The sequence below is a fragment of the Megascapheus bottae genome, chromosome 17, assembly GCF_031878675.1.
Source record: "Megascapheus bottae isolate mThoBot1 chromosome 17, mThoBot2.hap1, whole genome shotgun sequence".
NCBI classification, from domain to species: Eukaryota; Metazoa; Chordata; class Mammalia; order Rodentia; family Geomyidae; genus Megascapheus; species Megascapheus bottae.
This window is the reverse complement of record NC_143525.1, coordinates 18,413,544-18,434,676: the sequence shown is the minus strand read 5'-3', so window position 1 is coordinate 18,434,676 and position 21,133 is coordinate 18,413,544. Positions and strand designations below refer to the sequence as shown.

The 21,133-nt window shown below is 40.4% G+C and overlaps 1 protein-coding gene and 1 pseudogene across 2 annotated transcripts in view; one reads left to right on the top strand and one right to left on the bottom strand.

Moving 5' to 3' along the window:
* Window positions 1-2,841: 2,841 nt before the first annotated feature.
* The window catches only part of LOC150051227 (leucine-rich repeat-containing protein 37A2-like), a 35,950-nt gene continuing 17,658 nt past the window's right edge, over window positions 2,842-21,133 (bottom strand). For both annotated transcript variants that reach the window (XM_090350023.1, XM_090350024.1), the window contains 8 exons: window positions 20,683-20,757; window positions 14,031-14,149; window positions 6,277-8,042; window positions 5,541-5,645; window positions 5,081-5,127; window positions 3,338-3,386; window positions 3,110-3,252; window positions 2,842-3,004 (listed from right to left, as the gene is read on the bottom strand). In XM_090350023.1, the coding sequence (XP_090206149.1) occupies window positions 2,932-3,004; window positions 3,110-3,252; window positions 3,338-3,386; window positions 5,081-5,127; window positions 5,541-5,645; window positions 6,277-8,042; window positions 14,031-14,149; window positions 20,683-20,757 (2,377 nt within the window). In that variant the 3' untranslated portion in view covers window positions 2,842-2,931. The remainder of the gene's footprint in view (window positions 3,005-3,109; window positions 3,253-3,337; window positions 3,387-5,080; window positions 5,128-5,540; window positions 5,646-6,276; window positions 8,043-14,030; window positions 14,150-20,682; window positions 20,758-21,133) is intronic.
* LOC150051228 (uncharacterized) lies at window positions 10,862-12,036 on the top strand (annotated as a pseudogene).

The window sequence follows — 21,133 nt, the reverse complement described above, 5'->3', positions numbered from 1 at the left end:
ATAAAAACAACCCTAAGATACCACCTTACCCCAATTAGAATGGCCAAGATTCTGAACTCAGTCAATGACAGATGCTAGCAGGGTTGTGGAGAAAAAGGAACCCTACACTGCACTGCTGGTGGGATTGTAAACAAGTTCAGCCACTCTGGAAAGCAGTGTGGAGATTTCTTAAAGAACTGAAAATTGACCTTCCCTACAATCCCGCCATACTACTCCTGGGCGTCTAACCTGAACATCATAACCCAGGATATGATAAGGACACTTGCTCAGGTATGTTCATCTCTGCATTATTCATAATGGCCAAGTGATGGAAACAATCCAGATACCCTACTGCAGATGAATGGATACAAAAAATATTATATACACATATTTATATATATAATGGAATTCTACATAGCCAACAGACAAGATAAAATAATGGCATTCACAGGGAAGTGGATGAATCTAGAACGAATCATGTTGAGTGCAATAAGCCAAGACCAAAGGAACAAAAGGCATATGGTATCCTTAATATGTGGTTATTAGATTCAAACAGTACAAGAGCCATGACTCAATAGCATACCCAATGCTATAGACATGGTATTGGAAATATAAACACAACTACATAGACATAAAAATTTATGACTTTATAGACATACATAGATTAATATGTATCTATGACATACAAAATCTCAGCCTAATTTTAATTATATTCTCAAATCTAAGTGCCAGTGATTGTATATAGAGTATATGACTTGTTAAACAAGTCATTTGAAATATGATGCAAAAAACAATGTTAATAAATTCTTTAAATTAAAAAAAAGTTGTAATTTACAGAAGTGGTACTGTAGCTCAAGTGGTAGAACACTAGCCTTGAGCACAAAGCAGCTCAGGGACAGGAAAATACATGAGACTCTTATTTCTACTTAGCCACCAAAAGCAAAAAGTGAAGTTGTAGCTCAAGTGGTAGAGCACTAGCCTTGAGCAAAAAGCTGGAGGACAGTGCCTAGGCCCAGAGTTCAAGCCCCAGGATTATCTCACACACACACACACACACACACACACACACGCACGCACGCACGCACGCACGCACACACAGTCTCTATCTATATATGCCTGTCTCTCTGGAGGAGGCCAGGCATCATATTGTGAGGAAATTCAGTTAAATAGACTGTGCCTGGGCTTATATGAATAGGACTCGAAGCCCTCCTCTTACAAGCAGCAGGTTTTACCAGATGTATAGGGGAACAAGCTACCTCAGAGGTGAATCTTGTAGCTTCAATCAAGCCTTCAGGTAACTATGGCCCTGGCCATAATATTGAGGACCTCAGAAGAAATTCCAAGCTGAAACTGTTCAAGTTCTGAATTATCTTATAGAAACTATGAGGAATTGATATTTGTTGTTATTTTAAGCCATTGTTTGAGGGTGATCTGTTTCCCTGCATCAGATAACTGATACACCATCTGACACAGTGAGGACTCCAAACTTCGCCTTTCTATTGCAATCACATATGGACACTCAGGCCCAGAGTTCAGGCCCCACCACTGACAAAAAACAAACAAACAAAAACCTTATTAAGCAAGGAGAGCCTTTGTGCTCATTGGTTCCTGCTTATGTTTTCCTACTACATGAACTCAGATGCTCATTTCCTCTCAGTTCCTTAGTCTTGACTCTCCCAGATAGTTATCTTGTATTCTGCCTATTATTGTAAGCCTCTAGGCTAGCACTGCCCTCTAGAACAGTAGATTTTAACTCAAGCATGACCATGTGTTTTCACTCCTTAACCTGTCAATAGATCATCCTCCAAATCCTATACCTTAATCATAGCCTTAAACATATGAGGCTCATTGTTCATCTAGAGGACCTGGGGATGGTTCATCCAGTTGTCATCTTACATTACTTTCTAGTAGTCAGTAGGTAGGATTTCTATACTTTTTCATTTTGTTTTTCTCATGAAAACATACACATCACATACAACATGATTTATTACTGCCTTTGTCTTTGAACATGGAATGGAAGGAAGAACCCTTGCATCCTCTGCAAATCACGAGCTGGAAGCACACAACTATGGCTCTGTGCTGGACAGAGAGGAAGCATATAGGTTTGGCACATATTTTCTTGTGAATTTGAGGGCTTGTGAAAAATGACAATACTTACCTCCACAGTGCAATAGGGTTCAGAGATGTAAATCAGTGAATGTGGCTTAGAGGTGATTGATCCCCTGGGAAGTCCTTAAAAATTACTGATTTTTTTGTAGTATTAGAAATTAAACTCAGGGCCTGGCATTTGATAAGTGACAGTCTACCATTTGAGCTACAACTCCAACTCCTTTTCCCATTCATTGTTGAGGTATGATCTTGCTTCCTGCATGGGCTAGTCTGGCCATGGATCCCCCTATGTGCTTCCCTATGTCACTAGGCATCACAAGGGGTACCACTTCACCCAGCAACTGAGTAAAATGCAGTCTAAAGTTGTTTATGTTCAAGCTGGCATTGAACCACAATCCCTTGATCTCCAGCTCCTAAGTAATTAGGATAACAGACCTAAGCCACCCTGAGCTTGGCAGGAAACGAATGGTCCTTGATGAATCGGAAAGATGGGGATTTGGCTTAAAAATCCAGACACATCCAAGTTCCCTGGTTTCTAGAAGCTGATACAGTGCGAAAGTGAGGGCAGGATGTCCTCTTTGTCAGCCACCTACACAGCCACTTCTGGAAGCCACAAAGGCTATCCTGCCATGCCTACCTTTGCCCTTGTTATTTGCACATGTGTATTTAATTATTTACATTTGAATTTCTTACCACATAGGTGGAATTAGAAATTTTAATATTTATTATTAATATTTTAATAGGAAACTTTAATATTAGAAAAATACTTAATGAGCAATGCTGAGAGTGTCAGAGTATAAAAGTTTCAGGTTGCTGAGGCAGAAAGGGTCACACTGTTGCTTCCTAAACTGCTTCACTCTCTTCACCTTCAAGGGCGGAATCTGTTGGGATCTCTATGATGACTTCACTTGGATTCCTGGCAGAAGAACAGTGCTAAGCATTTGGACTTAAAGGGAGCAACTGGACTTTCCCTTGCCTCCCCTTGTGAGCTAGGAATCTTAAATAGCTCCCAGGCATTTACCATTTTTTCTTCTTTAAAACCTCATCCTCATCAGAAGACTCCATGTCATGTAGCTTCTTGGCCATGTTTTTCTTGCGTGTGGCATTGAGAGGTCTGTACATATCCCTCAGCCAAAGGGGCCGCCTTAACGAAAAGAAGCCCTCCTAGGAAAGACGAGGGAAGTGTATTAATTATGCTTTTGCTCGCCTTTTCTGGTCACAGCACCAAGTTGTCCAAAGCTTAACTTGCCTGACTCTCAGTTTCTGATGAGCATCTCCTTCGCAGAAATCCAAAAAAGCTTTTTGGGAAAAACACATGCAGAATTAGTGAATCATGCTATTTTCTATGTCTCTTACAATGTACATCTGAGGTTTTTCTTTTCTTTTTCCTTTTGGTACTGGGGATCAAACCCTGGATGCTGTACTTGCTAGGCAAGTACTTTGCCACTGAGCTACATCCCAGCCCACATCTCAGGTCTTATAGAGACAAATGCCTGTGTTTTTGGTTCATAATCACAATATGCAAAAGGGCCCTATTATCTGGGTGCTTGAAAACAATTTCATGCATAAAGGTGGGGCTGGCAGGAGCTCTCCATGCCTGTCCCAAAGCCTCTACAATGCCTCTAGGGAGAACTTTGTATGTGACTTGGCCTGCAACATAGCTAAGATTGTAAGACCAACTTATCCTCCCAGTCAAATGTTCCTATGTATGGGGCTGGGAGTGTGGCCTAGTGATAGAGTGCCTAGCATGCATGAAGCCCGGGTTCAATTGTTCAGTACTACATGCATAGAAAAAGCTGGAAGTGGCGCTGTGGCTCAAGTGGTAGAGCACTTGGCCTTGAGAAAGCCCAAGGACAGTGCCCAGGCCCTGAGTTCGAGCTCCAGGACTGGCAAAAGTAAATTAAAAAAAAAAACCTGTGCCTAAACAACTATACCAGTATACTTGTCAGAAGCATTGACCCTCTCCAGAGACTTTCATTCAGTCCTCTTCGGACTTAGTTTTTTGTGTGTCATTTGCTGGGGTGAGGAGGGAAGGGAGAGGAGAGGGAGAGGTGCCTCTGTTCTCTTAGCCACTTTGAATCACACCAAATATCTGAGTCCAACTTCTTGAATTGTGCATCAGAGATTGTCATCTCTGAAAAGCTGTCATGATAAATGAATTATGAAATCAGTTTAAGGACATGACTAGCATTTAAACACAAACTATCATATCTGTGGATATGTGTTCTGAATTGTTATGTAAAATGTAACCACAGTCTAACCACAGGGTGATCAAGGGGAAGGAACCATCCTCTCCTCACACCCACTAACCGTGTGAGACTACTTTATCTTCTACTTCCTTACCACAAAATGAAACAGAGAACCAATACCTCTCTTAGCTAAAACTCAGGTTTTGATTTTTAAAAAAGTAAGGATGAGGGCTGGGAGCATAGCCTAGTGGTAGAGTGCTTGCCTAGCATGCATGAAGCCCTGGGTTCGATTCCTCAGTACCACATACTTAAAAAAAAAAGCCAGCAGTGGTGCTGTGGCTCAAGTGGCAGAGTGCTAGCCTTGAGCAAAATGTATCTAAGAACAGTACCAGGCCCTGAGTTCAAGTCCGAGGGCTGGCAAAAAAAAAATGAGGATGAAAAAGTAAACAGTAGGATGAGAATGTAGTTTGTCCCAGCACTTTACAGAAAGTGCTCATATACTCCACCTTCCACCAGCTCTAAACCCCAACACTTCAGTACTTCTCTATCCTATCTCCAAGGATCCCAAGGAGATGTCTGGTTGAGTTATATGTCCTTCACTAATAGAACCAGTTACCACCCAAACCTCTCACCCTCTACTCTCACTGAGGGACCCATGCTAGTACAGACTACTTTTGCCTGGGAACTGCTTTTGCAAAATTCTATGTAGTTTCCTCATAAGGTTAGGTGATAGAAATAGATATGTTCTAGGTTTCCCTCTAGTTCTTAGATCCTCATTGAGTGATTTCTAGACTAAAATGTACCTTGTGGACCCCTCTTCTTCCTCTGTTGCTGTTCTGTGGGAATAAATCTGTTTTGGAAGAAAGCACAATTATAATTATCCACCCTCACAGCCACTATCCAACTCTCTATACATTCATTATTTAAGTCTTACATAAGTTTTCTTTTTTGTGGGCCAGTCCTGGGACTTGAACTCAGGGTCTGGACATTGTCCCTGAGCTTCTTTTACTCAAGGCTAGAGCTCTACCCCTTAAGCCAAAGCTCACTCCTGGACACAAAATTAGATTCACTGCTTCCTTTAGGGCCAATCTTATATTGATGGCAGAGAACTACATTGAGAAATAATGCTCTATAGTCAAAAAATTATACTGTAAGTGTTCGTCTGAAGAGTGGGAAAATGGTGCTGGTTTTCAGGTTGTGAATTCTAAATATATTTCAAAGACAGGATATAATGTGGAAACCTGAATGAATCATGGTCCTTACCTCAATGAGACAGAAAATTACAATCAAAATCATTACTACTACAGTCACAGATATTGCCAAGATGAGTTTGTTGTTATAGCCATATCCCGGAACTTCTTGTGTGAGCTTAAAAAAAAAAGGATAATTTGTTAAACAAACAAACAAAAGTGGGGTGAGAGAAAAAAACTGGGAGAGTGTGGGTGATAAAGGGTGATACTGTCCAATAAGAAATGTACTCATTACCTGACTTATATAACTGTAACCTCTCTGTATGTCACCTTTATAATAAAAAATAAAAAATAAAGCAAGCACACAAGCAAGGGAGCAGGAAAAGATACAAGATTTAAGTTGATCTTTGAATTCCTAACAAAGAAGAAAACTGTTCAAAACCCCATTCTTCTAGATCTTGTATTTAATGTGTTTGGGAGGGAAAGTGGGAGAAAAATGAGTGAGGGGTAACAATGTGTGACAAGAATGTAATCATTACCTTACTTATGTAACTGTAACCCCTCTGCACATCACCTTTACAAAAAAATTAAATTAAAAATTAATATGTTATAGCCCTAATTATTTTTTATTTTCTCTATTATCCCTTATCTGTGTTTTAGATCCATTTCACTCTCCATAAAGGAGGGAAGTAGGAAAGCTGTCTTGGTCACATGACTTTGAACCTCACTAGAGCCCCAAGGTTTCTATTTGCAAGCTATCTCATTAATGATGGAGAAGTTAGAGCCTCCTGTTCTATAGCTGTCCTCACCTGACTTAACTCTTTCCGTTCACCTTGAGTGCTTTCGGTGCTTTCATTGATGTAGTTCTCTGTTTTCCATTTATCTGTATCCCATTCCGCCTTAGACACCTTGACTTCTTGCTGTTTGCTAAGAAATTTCATCAAGAGGCCGATTTTGGAGAGGAGCTTGGAACAGACTCCCTGTACTATGGTTTCAGAACAGTCAAATTTTAAGGTCCGGATAAGATGAGACAGGAGCTTTCTCACATCATTATTGGGGATGAGGGTCCTCAATTGTTGGTTTACCTGCATTTCAAAATGATCAGCATAGGATGAGAATGGGGAAGAGGAGTCTGTGGGCTTGACAGGTGAGTCAGTGCCTACACTGGGGTATTCCCATTGTGTCTCACTGGTGTGTTTTACAGTTGCACTGGAATCTGCAGTGGAATGCTTTCCCTGAATAGGGTGACTTTGTTTTGGCACAGCACTTTTTCCCCTAGGAACATTTTGTTTTAAATCATTTGTTGCAGTCTGGTTTCCCGTAGAAGTCCTCTCTACAGATAGATCTGAACGAGCATAGAATTCTGGGAAAGGGTTCTCTAGAGAATTCAACTCTCTCAAAGATGAAAAGTCCCCTTCTGAAGGGGAATTTATGAGGCTCCTTACTGCAGAAAAAAAAGGCCTGTTCGCAAGCACTGGTCTGAAGCGTGAAGTTTTCTTTCTAAACTTTCGATTCAGTTCGGCCTTGGGTATTCTATGGGCCACAGGAGAGCCAGTCTTATGAAAGCGGTAATTTTTCCGGGAATAGATGATTGGATTAGAAGCCTCCATGCTCTTAACTCTAGAATTTGCATCTTCTAAAAAAAGCATGCTATAGGCTAAGCCATTGTCTTTATTTCTGATCTCATGTGGTGATTTTACAGTGGTTGACAAGGAGGCCTTGCTTGCAGAGTCTTGTTTCCGGAAAGAAGAGGCTGCTGTTTTATGTTTCCTTCGGAAAGAGGGCTGTGTATGCAAGGCATTCCCCACCAATTTCCTGGGCTCCTGAAACACTTGAAGCTGCTCCAGCTCCCTTAGGGGTAGTCTCCTATATCTTTTCTCTGTAGCAATGTTCTTCACAAAAGGCTGATCACTCTGTTCCCTCTGTTTGCTCATTTCTTTGAAGTGTCTTTTCTGCATGCTTTTTGGCCCCTTGCGGACTCTGTTGAACCTCCTGAGTCTTTCCTCTGCACTCTCCATCTCTGCCCAGGTGTTTTCCTGTTCTTGGACACTTTGTGGTTTCTTTTGAACAATTTGGCGTCTAAATTTGGGACCTAAAAGGTTGGACTGCATAACCATGGCTGTTTTCTCTTTGTTTTTAACCTCATCAATTTTTTCCTGAATTTCTGCATCTAACAGATTTTCCAAAAAATAAAGCTTCTTCAATTTATTTTTATAAACTGAGTTGTCGGGTACAGGTTTAAGAAGGGAATTCTTTTTGTTGGACTTAATGTTATTCTGGGAGTTTTCTCCCTGTACATTTGTGAAAAGCAGTTTAATAAATGGTAACAATGTCAATTCTACATCATCTAGATTTCCCTGTGAGAAATAAGGCAATATGTAGTTTAGTGCACTAATAATATCACTTTCATCATTGAAATCTAACTGCTCATTCAAGAAACCTGAGTGATTAATATCATTTTTTTCTGAATATTCTCTTTCTGGTTCAATAGTCAGTTCAGTGCTGGTACTCTTCTTCCGGGACTTTAACACCTTCATGAATGTTCCATCTGGGTTTCCTATTGTTGCTTCTTCAGCTGTAAGAAAGGAATAAACTGCTTTGTAAGGGATCACTGATGGACAGGTATTTTATTTTTACTGCATTGCCACACATACCAATCAAATACATTAGAAAAAGATTTGAATGTCATTGAATACGTTAGAAAAGATTTGAATGCCAAGTAGAGGGGAGAAAATGGCAACAATGAAAAGAGAAAACGAGTGTGCCTTGACAAAGTAGTTACCTCCTCAGAACATTTAAGTACATAATTTGGGTTAAATATAGAAACTCTATTCGAAATGAACATCCCCAATTGCCTACTACTCAATAACAGCCCAATCATAGAAAACAAATATTTATCCCGAATAGCTTCTGTGCAGAAGGGCCATGCTTTTCCACGGGCACATGCCCCATATATCCTGTCCTGCCACAGCTACAGAAGGAATACAGGCTTCTTCTCTCTACTTCTTCTGTATGCCATTTTCTTCCTACCACACAGGCAACCATTTACAAAGCATGGCTCTCAGGATAGCAAGGACAGATGCTAATCCAGAGATCTCTCTCCTTTTGATAACAGGTACTCCACTGGACTTGTGTTTATTCACTTATCTTTCCAGTACCTTCACTTGGGCTCTGCTCCCATATATTCTAGCTCTTCTAACAATAGATTCCACACAGTAGAGAAGGGAACAGGGATGTATGTTAATGTATTGTAAGATTGCCTAATTGTATGCCTATGTCCCTTATATATAAATCTATACAGTAATTTCTTGAGATCTTAAAATACAAGAGGAAAACATTACATACTTTTTGGCATTACTGGGAGTAGAACCTAGGGTTTTGCAATGACTAGGTGGTTTAATACTTGAACCCCCATCTTAATCAATTTTTAGTTAGTTGGGTTTTTTTTTTGCCAGTCCTGGGCTTGAACTTAGGGCCTGCACACTGTCCTTGGACACTTTTTGCTCAAGGCTAGTGCTATGTCACTTGAGCCATAGCACCACTTTAGGCTTTCTATGTCTGTGGTACTGAGGAATCAAACCTGGGTCTTCATGCATGCTCGGCAAGCACTCTACCACTAGGCCAAACTCCTGGCCCCTATTTATAGGGTTTTTTTTGAAGAGTCTTGGGGATTTTTTTGGTTTGTTTTTTGTTGTTGCTGTTAAATCTGGGCTGGCCATTGTTAGTAGTCTCATACCTATAGACCCCACTTTAGTGGTATCACAAATGCGCACTACCATACTCATCTTATTGAGATTGGGTCTTGCTAATTTTTTGCTTAGGCTTCCCTGGAACTACAATCTTCCTACCTCCCACATCCTACATAGTTGGAATTTTAGGAAATAACTATCATACAGGGAAGAAATAGCTACCTTTGTCAGATATCCACACAACTTTCATTTCTCCAGCTTTACTTAGAAATCACCCTCTAAGTTTTGAGTATAGAAAGGTCTGTGTCTCATTAAATGGCTAGGTTTCCTTTCCCAGAGAATTATGACACTTTGTTCATAGTGAGGGCAAGAGGTAAAATTAAGGATGGCAAGAAAGGAGGAACTTAGATCTGTAGAGAACTCGGTGGAGAAGACAAGATTTGAACATAACACTTGACTCTCTGATTCTATTAGTTTTCTCAACTGTAAAAAGAGATTTTTTTGTCCTTTCCACCTCTGAAATAACGTTATTTGTTTAAAAAAAATTTTAAAGTAAAACTGTTTATATAGCTATTATTTACAATAAGATCACCAATACAGAACAATATTTAAGCTATCTAGATGTTACTTATGTATTTAAGCTATCTAGATATATTAAGCTATCTAGATACTCATGAAGTTGGTGTTAATGAACCTAATATACAGAAAAAACCTTAATGTCTAGGCACTGGTGGCTCATATCTGTGATCGTAGCTACTCTGGAGGCTGAGATCTGAGGATTGTAGTTCAAAGCCAGACAGGACAGGAAAGTCTGCAAGACTCTTATCTACTCCAACTAACTATCAGAAAACCAGAAATAGCACAGTGGCTCAAAGTGGTAGAGTGCTAGCCTTGAGCAAAAGAGCTCAGGGACACTATCCAGGCCCCAAGTTCAAGCCCCATGACCAAAACAAAAACAAAAACAAAACAAAAAAAGCAAAAAAAAAAAAACTGAATGATCTCTGAATAAGAAATCCTGTTATCGAGTAAGCAGAGTTGGGACCACCGCCACTGCCACCACTACCCCTGGACCCTGAGCACAGATGGGCCTGGAGCCGGGAGCGGGGCTTGGAGGGATGCATAGTCTCTGACACAGGGGAAGGAGAAGCAGTTCCTGAAGGCAGTGGCTGTGGAACTGAAGTCCCTGGGCTTCCTGCCCTAGGTTGGGCTGGCTATGTGTTTCTTTGAGAGAGGAGCAGTCCTGAATGAAGCTGCTGTTCCCAGCTGCCTGATGGCCATGCTTCCAGGATAGTCTGTTCATTGTCAATAGCAGGAAAGAATGAAAGAATCTCTGGAGATGGTGTCATTTGGTGATGTGGCTGTGGACTTCAGCTGTGAGGAGTGGCAGGACCTAAACATTGCTCAGAGGACCCTGTATAGAGATGTAATGCTGGAGAATTACAGCAACCTGGTGTCACTGGGATATTGTTTTCCCAAACCTAAATTGATTGCAAACCTGGAGCAAGGTACAGAAGCATGGATAGGAGAAGTCTCAGAAAAGAATTTTATAGGTGTCCAAGAAATGGTAGACATAATTAAGAACTGCCAGGAAAATTCAGATGAATGTCTATGTGAAGTAGCAGTCATAAATAGTTATACAGTGGAAGAAAGAGGGAGTTTAAAAGGTAAGGCCCAGCTGAGTAGGAAAAATCTGGATTCCTTAGGCATGAAGACTGAAGAATTCAGTGAGTATCAGAATATGCTACTTTATAGTGAGCCTGATGATATACATGCTGCATACACGCCAGGTTTCTCTCCTGTAGTTGAAGAATCCTTCAGATATTCAGAGCATATTATACAAAAAATTGAGTGTCCTAATGAGCTGCGTATTTTGAATGTGGTGAAGAAGGGAATGTATTAAACTCAGAGCATATTTTTAAAGCAAAATTGTTTTTTGTGGGACAGTCTGCCAATAACCATAATGAGCACAAAGAAAACTATGATCAATCTACTCACCATAGCCAAGCAGTATTTCAGAGAGGGAAGAAAAAACCTGAATGTACCAGATGTGGAAAAACATACACCCAGAAATCAGCTCTTAGAAGCCATTGGAGGATTCCTACAAAAGAATAGCCATATGAATGCAACAAATGTGCAAAGTCTTTCACCCAGAAGACAGGCCTTAGTAATCGTCAGAGAATGCACAAAGGAGAGAAACCTTATGGATATAAAGAATGTGGAAAGTCTTTCACCAGGAAGGCATACCTTTCTATGCACCAGAGAATACACACAGGAAAGAAACCTTATACATGTAACATGTGTGGAAAGAATTTCACCGGGAAGGATCGCCTTACTACCCATCAGAGAATACACACAGTAAAGAAACCTTATACATGTAACATGTGTAGAAATTCCTTCACGGTGAAGGAAAATCTTTCTAGGCATCAGAGAATACTCACAGGAGAGAAACCTTATACATGTAACACATGTGGAAAGTCTTTTTGCCAGAAGATAAAACTTACTACCCATCACAGAATACATACAGGGGAGAAACCTTATACATGTACCATGTCTGGAAAGTCTTTCACCCAGAAGGAACACCTCACTACCCATCACAGAGTACATACAGGGGAGAAACCTTATACATGTACCATGTGTGGAAAGTCTTTCACCCAGAAGGAAAACCTTACTACCCATCACAGAGTACATATAGGGGAGAAATCTTACACATGTACCATGTGTGGTAAGTCTTTCAGTCAGAAGTCAAACCTTACTGCTCATCAGAAAAAGCACACAGGAGAGAAACCTGATACATGTAATACGTGTGAACAGTCATTCACCAGGAAAATAGACCTGACTCTCCATCAGAGAACACACAGGAGAAAAACCACACAAATGTAGAGATGTGGAAAGTCTTTCAGAAAGAAGTCAAACATCATTTTGCATGAGAGAGCACATTCAGAAGAGAAACCTATTTTTCTTCCTGTTTATCTGTTGGCTTGAACTTCCAATTTTCTGGTAGTTAATTGGATATGAGTCTTATGGACTTTTTGTGCCGGGAATGGCTTTGAATTGCAATCCTCAGATCTAAGCCTACTGAATAGCTAGGATTACAGGCGTGTGCAACCAGAACCCATCAAGTTATTTCAAGAAGTCATACTTCAGTTTGCATCAAAAAACACACAGGAGAGAAATTGTATGAATGGAACAACTGTGGAATTACCTTTACTAAGAATTCATGACTCTGTACTTATAAAACACACAAGAGAGAGAAATCTGATTTCTCTAAGAATCGTGGAAAAGTTTTTTGCCTCAGTTTTTATCAGAGAAGTGACTTGCAAAGAAGGAAAGTATCAAATAGAACAAATGTTCAATGACTTTAATCAGCCAAGAACACAGAAAGCATCGATTTCTCCACAACTCCCCTAAAGTCTCCCACTCTATGTTCGGTGCATGCATTATAATAGTGACATAATACATCTAGTTCAATTTTTGAATGGAAGATGCAATTCCATGTTTATTATATAATTTGAGACAAAGTCAAATCTCTCTTAACACTTTTTTTTTGGTGGTTCATGGAGGTTGAACTCTGGGCTTGGGCACTGTCCCTGAGTTCTTCAGTTTAAGGCTACCCTACCCCATTCAGCTACAGCCCACTTCCCCTTTTCTAGTGATTAATTCAAGACAAGAGTCTCTTGGTCTTTGGTGGTCTTTACTGCCCAGGCTGGCTGTGAAAGTCAATCCTCAGATCTCAGCCTCCTGAGTAGCTAGGATTACAGGTGTGAGCCACCATGCCTGGCTTGTGTTAACAACTTTTATTCCCTTGTTAGTTCCTGAAACATTCAGAGAACATGGAAGGACACACAGTTGGGTATATATTTTCTGTGTGTTGATACAAGTCTTGGCAGCTTGAACTTGGGCCTAGGCATCTTCTTGAGCATTTTTGTTCAAGGTTAATGCTCTACCACTTGAGCCACTGCACCAATTCTGGTTCTTTGGTTGGTAAATAAAGAGAAGATTCTTTAGAATTTTGATGAGTAAGCCCAAAATGACTAGTTTTGTCCTTTATTTTCAATTAATCACTAGTGATGTGTTGCTTGAGAATGTTTACTCTTCCCATTTCTTTTCTGAGTTATAATAAAACACCGGTGTGGATGAAAAAAAAGAAAAAGAAATCCTGTTATCAAGGCAAGTTCAGAGTTAGAAAGTCTAGGTATAGAAGAGGCCTTCCATCCATTAAGAAAGCCAGGTAACAATTGCTACGTACAGAACTGGAACTCAGGCTCCCAATGAAGTATAAACATATATGCCTTTTATAAAATTACAAAACTAAAAGCTGTTTATACCTTCCCTAGAGAGAGTCCTACTGCTTATCAAACTAGCTTAGATTCTGCAATGCATCACATGAATAAATAATCACTGGAAGGCAAAGCACCAAGAAGAGAACACAGTCCACAGAGTGATGTTCTCGTACCCTTCTCTTGGTTCTTGTGCATGTGACCAGTTGTATTATTATTGCTAATAGCAGCAAAGAACCCGTCATTCAGCAAGGGAATAATCCAAAAACTTGGGGAGTTTAACTCTGGATTAGAGAATAAAAATAAGGTAATTTTTATTTTTAAATCTTACCACTTATTAAAAAAAATAAAAACCAAGAATTAGTGGCTCATATCTGTAATCCTAGCCACTCAAGGAGGCTGAGATCTAAGGATCATAGCTTGAAGCCATCCCAGACAGGAAAATCCAAAAGACTCTTATCTCCAACTAACCACCAAAAAGCTGGGAGTAGAGTTATGGCTTAACTGGTAGAATACCAGCCTTAAGTGAAAAAAAAAATGAGACAGTGCCCCATGCTCAGGAAGAATTAAAATTAAAAGTGAAGACAGCAGACTCACGACAATGTGATGTGTTTGACAGCCATGAATTCTCACAAATCAGCTTGATTGTCTTGCAGATAACTTCGATATGATTTTTAAATTGGCAGAGACAGCTGGCCATATGACGAGGTAAGATCCTATAAATGGAAACAGACAATTAGACTACTAGGGAAGGGGTTACTAGGTAGAAAAGATAGGCCAAGACAATCATTGCTATATAGAATGGGGTTGTTGAAGAACATGTCCTTTTTTATCTGAAAGATAAATCACTGCTCTTGAATACTTAAAACAATTAAGATGGAAGACAGAGCTACCCAAAAGAATGTGGAAAAGAATATGGTATTCCTCAAATAAAAGTGATGGAGACTAGAATTCAGTGATACAGATTTGTAGTGTAACTCAAAAGAATCTCCTATCAACTCAAAAGTCTCTGGGCTGGCTGGATATGGTGGCTCACACCTGTAATCCTAGCTACTCAGGATGCTGAGATCTGAGGATAATAGTTCAAAGCCAGCCCAGGCACTAAAGGTCTGTGCAACTCTTTTTTTTTTTTTTTTTTTTTTTTTTGCTAGTCCTGGGCTTGAGCTCAGGGCCTGAGCACTGTCCTTGGACTTTCTCAAGGCTAGAGCTCTACCACTGGAGCCTCAGCACCACTTCTGGCTTTGTTCTATGTATGTGGTACCGAGGAATCGAACCCGGGTCTTCATGCATGCTAGGCAAGCACTTTAACCACTAGGCCAAACTCCCGGCCCCAGGTCTGTGCAACTCTTATCTCCAGTTAATTACCAGAAAACCCGAAAAGGTGCTGTGGCTCAAGAGGTAGGGCAGTAGCCTTGAGCTGAAGAGCTAGGGACAGTGTCCAGCCCCAGAATTCAAGCCCCACAACCAACAAAACAAAGTCTCTGGGCTGAGAGTGCACAGGAAGGAAACAGACATCTAGAAAGAGTATCAAAAAGCTTCCAATGGACCAGGTGTGGTGGCTCATGCCTGTAATCCTAGCTATTCAAGAGGCTGAGATCTGAGAATCACAGTTCAAAGCCCGCTCAGGCACTAAGGACCATGAGATTCTTATCATCAATTAACCATTAGAAAAAAAAATGGGAAATGGGGCTGAGGCTCAAGGGGTAAGGTGGTAGCCTTGTGCTGAAAAGCTCGGGGACAATGCCCAGGCCCAGAATTCAAGCCCCATGATCCCTCCCCCCCCAAAATCTTCTATTGGCAGTAATTCCTCTTTTAATTTATATTAGGAATGATTAATATTATAACTTATCTAGGCATAAATACTTCATAGTTTAGCCTATATTTGTGGTTGGACAACACAAATCACATTGGCTAAGTCTCATGGTCTTCAGTGCCCAGGCTGGCTTTGAACATAGATCCTCAGATCTCAGCCTCCTAAGTAGCTAGGATTATAGCCACTACAATTGGCAAACTCATTTTTTTTGACTGCTAAGTAATACTGGGTTCAGAAAGGTGATCTATCTTTGATGAGAGTTTGGGTGAAAAGATAAATTTTTCCTTCTAAGGAAAAAACAAAGCTAGCTTGTAGGACAAATTAAAAGAAAATTGTGTTAAATTCTTAAAAGCTCCAGTATCATGAACACACAAAAAAGTAGTGAACTGTTTTAGGATACAGGAAACTGAGTCATGACATATATAATCTATTTCTGATTTCTTCCTCTGTGTTTATGGACTCTTGTGAAATTTTCTGTACTAGTTGGCCTGGAACCTCCAATCTCATGAACCTTAGGATGAAGACAATGTCTATCTCACTGCAGCTAGCTATCACTTGAGAAGGGTTGCTATATATATGCCCAGCTGGCCTCCAATTGTGATTATCCTGCTCTCAGCATTCTAAATAGGATTACAGAGGTAAACTATTAGCACCCAGGTACAAATCTGACTAATAAATTTCACTGATCCAGAATCAAAACAAAATATGTTTAAAGAATATTATTGGCCTCTGACTAAGATGATATGATAGAAACCAATTTAACCTTCCACCTGAAACAACCAAACAACAGGAACAAAAGAGAAGGCAAATTTAGGGCAACAATAGTTTCAAATCTTTGGAATCAGACAATCAAGGTGAATCATCACCAAGAAATGGGAAGTAAGTGAAGTGATTTCTGTGATAGCTCTACCCAGTTACAGTTTGGATATGAGGTGGCCACACAGGGTCATGTGTTGAAGGCCTAGTCCTGAGCTAGTGAAGCTTTTCAGGATTCCTTGGCGCATTAAATTCATTAATGAATCAGTCCATCATTGAGTTCATAGCTGAACAGGCTACAGCATAGTCATATGTATGTGGTTGAAACAGGTCACTGGGAATATACCTTTGAAAACTACATCTTGTCATTGGACCCTTCTTACCTTGTTTTCTTTTGCTGCTCTTTCCTCCTTGGCCACATGCTTCTAACACCATAATGTGCTGCCTCATCACAAGCCCACAGCAATGAAGCCAAGTGACAATGGACTGAAACTTCTCACACTGGAAGCCAAACTTTTCCCACTTTGTTTTTCTTAGGAAATTGTCACAGGAATGGAAATCTAACTACCACAAGAGCTTTCTGATCTGGGAGAGTTTCTAAGGCTTGGTAGAAGGAGACATAGGTATAAACTGTAACTCCTTCCTTATGGAAATGGGCCTGAGAGTCCAAGTCAAACAAGGTGGCTAAAGGTCACAGAGTAAAATGCTGTAGGGGAAAGAGGCATACAGAGAAAAGAACTCTGGAGCTATACAGAGGGATGGCTTGAGAATTCAGCAAATAACTGGTGAATACATGTGTGTGAGGAAAAGACGACTGTGTAACATGTAATATGTAGAGCATCACAGAATATGCTACAGATTAGGATTAATACCTGCTCCTGAAAGCCACACTGAAAAACATAATGTCTCACAGGCTACTAGGTACTCAGAAAGGTCTTGCCATAATAGTTGTGAATGATGACCTGTACTCTAAGAGTTCTTTCATAATCCTACCTTACAAATCTTAAAAGTTAGACCCAAAATGATTTTTTGGGGGTCTTCATGGGGCTGGAACTCTGGGCCCAGGTGCTGTCCTTGAGCTCTTCAGATCAAGGCTAGCTACCTACTACTTTGAGCCACAGCACCACTTCTTTTTCTGGTGGTTAATTGGAGATAAGTCTCACAGATTTTTTTGTGCCCAGGCTGGCTTTGAACGTCAATCTTCAGATCTCAGCCTCCTGAGTAGCTAGGATTACAGGCATGAGCCACCAGTGCCCTGCTTCAAAATGATTTTTAAAAAGGGTTTGAGGGATAGGGAGAGTGACCTAGTGATAGAGTGCTTGCTTAGCATGCACGCAAGCCTGGATTCAATTCTTTGGTACCATATACATAGAAAAAAAGCTAGACGTGGTACTGTGGCTCAAGTGACAGAGCGCTAGCCTTGTGAAAGCCCAAGGACAGTGTCCAGGCCCTGAGTTCAACCCCAAGTACTGGCAATCAATCAATCAATCAATCTTGAAAAACAATCTCATTTGAAATATGCTGAGTTGTATTTATAGAAAGTACAGTACCCTATAAACTAAAATTCACATGTCTGGAATAAAAATAATGACAAAGCCTACAAAGGAGCAGCAAACTCTGAGTTATATTGATGGGTGACAAAGACAACAAAGCAAAACCAATCTAGAACATTGACAGATATTAGAATGGGAACACACATTAAAGTAGTTATTATATATGTTAGTGTTTATTCAAGACAAAAAGCATGGGCCGGGAGTTTGGCTCAGTCATAGAGTGCTTGCCAAGCATGCATGAAGACCTGGGTTTGATCCCTTGGTGCCACATACATAGAAAAAGCTGGGAGTTGTGCTGTGGTACCACAAGTGGTAGAGCTCTAGCTTTGAGAAAGCTCAAGGACAGTGCTCAGGCCCTGAGTTCAAGCCCCAGGACTGGCAAAAAAAAAAAAAAAACAACACAAAACAAACACCCAAAAAACAGCAAGGCCACAGAAAATGATATTGCCTATCCTATCCAAGAAAACTGCAGCACACTTAGGATGCTAAAGCAGGAAGAGTGCAAATTTAAGGGAAGCTTGTGCTATATAGTGTGTTCCTATCTTCAAATAGAAACAAATAATAAAATAATGGTAAGAGGAGAGAGGGAAATATGTAGGGAGAGAGAAAAAATTGGAAAGAAACAAAGAAAATAAGGGGAGACGTAGTTTTGTGGGCAAGTGAGAAGACTAGTTAGTGACAAGGACTTTGACTATCCAGATGAAGGTACTTGGCTGACTTGGGAAGGTGACTCAAGTACTGTGGGAGGTTGAGAGAGATGAGACCAGAGCAGAAACCAATAGATTTGACAATATGGGGGAGTTAGTCAATAGCTGATAGAAGCGATTGGATAAGAGTGCAATAAGGGTCCTTTTCCCACACTGACATGGTGCAATCTATAGTCCTGAAACATACTTACTTCTCTCTAGGTTGCCATATTGTAGCTGATGTGGTACAACTTTCAAGACAGAGAACTTATAGAAATGTTTTCTAGACTTTCAAAAGGTAAAATACACTTACTATACATAAAATTAAAAATGAATCTTAGGCCTAAATGAAAGTATGTAACTTCTGAAAACAAAACACAGAGGGGGAAAATGCTGAATTAAGAGGTTTTCTTTTGTGGTTGTTGTTGTTGTTTTGCTAGTAGAAGGGTTTTGAATTAAGTCCCTGGTGCTTGCTAGGAGGTGCTCACTGAGCCAAGTCGCCCACCCACCCTTCTTTTTCTGGGAGGGTCTCATGCTTTGCTTGGGCCCTTTGTTTGACAAGGTCTGCGTTCTTAGGCCTCTCATATCACTTGGACTAGAGTCTCTCTGACTTTTGCCCAAGGTTGGCTCATACTGTAGTCCTCCTGATCTCTGACTCTGAAATAGCTGAAATTACGGATATGCATCACCATACTCAGCACCAGTGTGTTCGTAGGCACTAGGTTTTCTTAGGTAAACCAGACACTATAAGCACAAACCATATAAGACAATTGTACTAAGTTAAAAGTTTAACAAAATTTAAAAATCTTAAGTAGACAAATCACAAAATGAAAAGGCAAGAGGAGATATTTAGAAGCACAAATATCTGAGGGGAAGAATTTGTATGCAGAGTATATGAAGCACATTTAAAACTTATAAGACAAATATCCAATCAACATATGAGTACACATTCCAATAGATGCATCAATAAAGAAGAAATTTGCCCGCTGTCATTCAACATTGTCGGCTTTTAATGAAAAGCAAATTAATACCACAACAAGACACTACTACATTCTTATTAGTCAAAAAGCTAAAAAAGCCAGGTATTGGTGGTTCACACCACCAACAAGAGGCTGAGATCTGAGGATCATGGTTCAAAGCCAGACCAGGCATAAAAAAGAAAAAAAGTCTCAAGGATTTTCATGCCTGGCTTTGAACTGCCATCCTCAGATCTCAGTCTCCTGAGTAGCTAGGATTATAGATGTGAGCCACTGGCACCCAGCTTCTGTGAGACTCATCTCCAATTAACTACCAGAAAACCAGAAATGGCACTGTAGCTCAAGTGGTAGAGTGCTAGCCTTGAGCTAAAGAGCTCAGGGATAGCCCTCAGGCCCAGAATTCAAGCTTCTCCATGGATCAAAAAAAAAAAGGGGGGGCCGGGAGTTTGGCCTAGTGGTTAAAGTGCTTGCCTTGCATGCATGAAGACCCGGGTTCGATTCCTCGGTACCACATACATAGAAAAAAGCCAGAGGTGGTGCTGAGGCTCAAGTGGAAGAGCTCTATCCTTGAGAAAATCCAAGGACAGTGCTCAGGCCCTGAGCTCAAGCCCTGGACTGGCAAAAAAAAAGGCTAAAAAAATTTAAAAATAGCATAGAAGTGTCAGGGGGAAATATGGAGCAGTTACATTCTCATGTGCCACCTGTAGACTCGCTAAGGGTTATGCCAAGTGACAGCAGTCAAATTCAAAAGGCTACACACTCTGTGATTTCATTTATAAGATGTTTTAGAAAAGGTAGAACTGTAGGGATAGAAATATGTTTGGAGGAGCCAGGAGTTTGGCCTAGTGGTAAAGTGCTTGCCTATCATGCACAAAGACCCATGTTTGATTCCTTGGTACCACACACTTAGAAAAGCCACAAGTGGTGCTCTGGCTCAAGTGGTAGAGCACTAAACCTTGAGGAAAGCCCAAGGACAGTGCTCAGGCCCTGAGTTCAAGCCCCGGGACTAGGAAGAAAAAAAAAAGAAATAGGTTTGGAGGTTTCCCAGGGCTGGTGATGGGAAGAATGGAGTGACTAAGTGGCCTTTTGTGGGTGACAGGTGTATTCAGTATTAGAAATGTGGCAGTGGTTACATGGTGATCTATGCAAACCCACCAAACAGTATACTTAAAAGGAGTGTTTATTTTTTAAGAAACCTAAAAAAAATGAAGTGATAGAAATCTTAAAAAAAAATCAACTTACATATGGGTGCTGGTGGCTGAGATCTGAGGACCATGGTTCAAAGCCAGCTCAGGCAGAAAAGTCCCCAAGAAACTCTTATCTCCAATTTACCACTCAAAAACGGGAAGTGGAGCTGTGGTTCAAAGTGGTACAGTGCTAGCCTTGAGCAAAAGAGCTCAGAGACAGCGCCCAGACCCTGAGTATAAGCTCTACAACTGCCAAAAATAAAAATAATTAACTTACAGTTTTTCCAATTCAAGGGTCAACATGAGGACATTCTCAATTGTTGAAAGTTGCACTTGTGTTGTTCCCATATCTCTGAAAGAGAAAAGGCAGACATTTATAATGAACCCAATACAAGTATTGTGTTCTTAAAAAGACAGTTCAATGACATATGATTGCTTTACTTTTGACTTCCCTATAAAGCAAGCCATCTCAAGAATTTGACACAGAAGTTAATTTCTGTGGGTTGTTACTGAAGAGATTTGAATTTAAGGTTTGAATCATCAAAGTAATGGCCTGGCCTTCTATAGAACTTGTATCTTTCTTTTAAAAACTATTACCTTACTTCTCATTTACTTATTGCGTTTCTTTCTTTCTTTCTTTCTTCCTCCACCCCCTCTTCCTTTTTTTTTTTTTATTTTTGTTGCCAGTCTTGGAGCTTGAACTCAGAGCCTGGACACTGTTCCTGAGC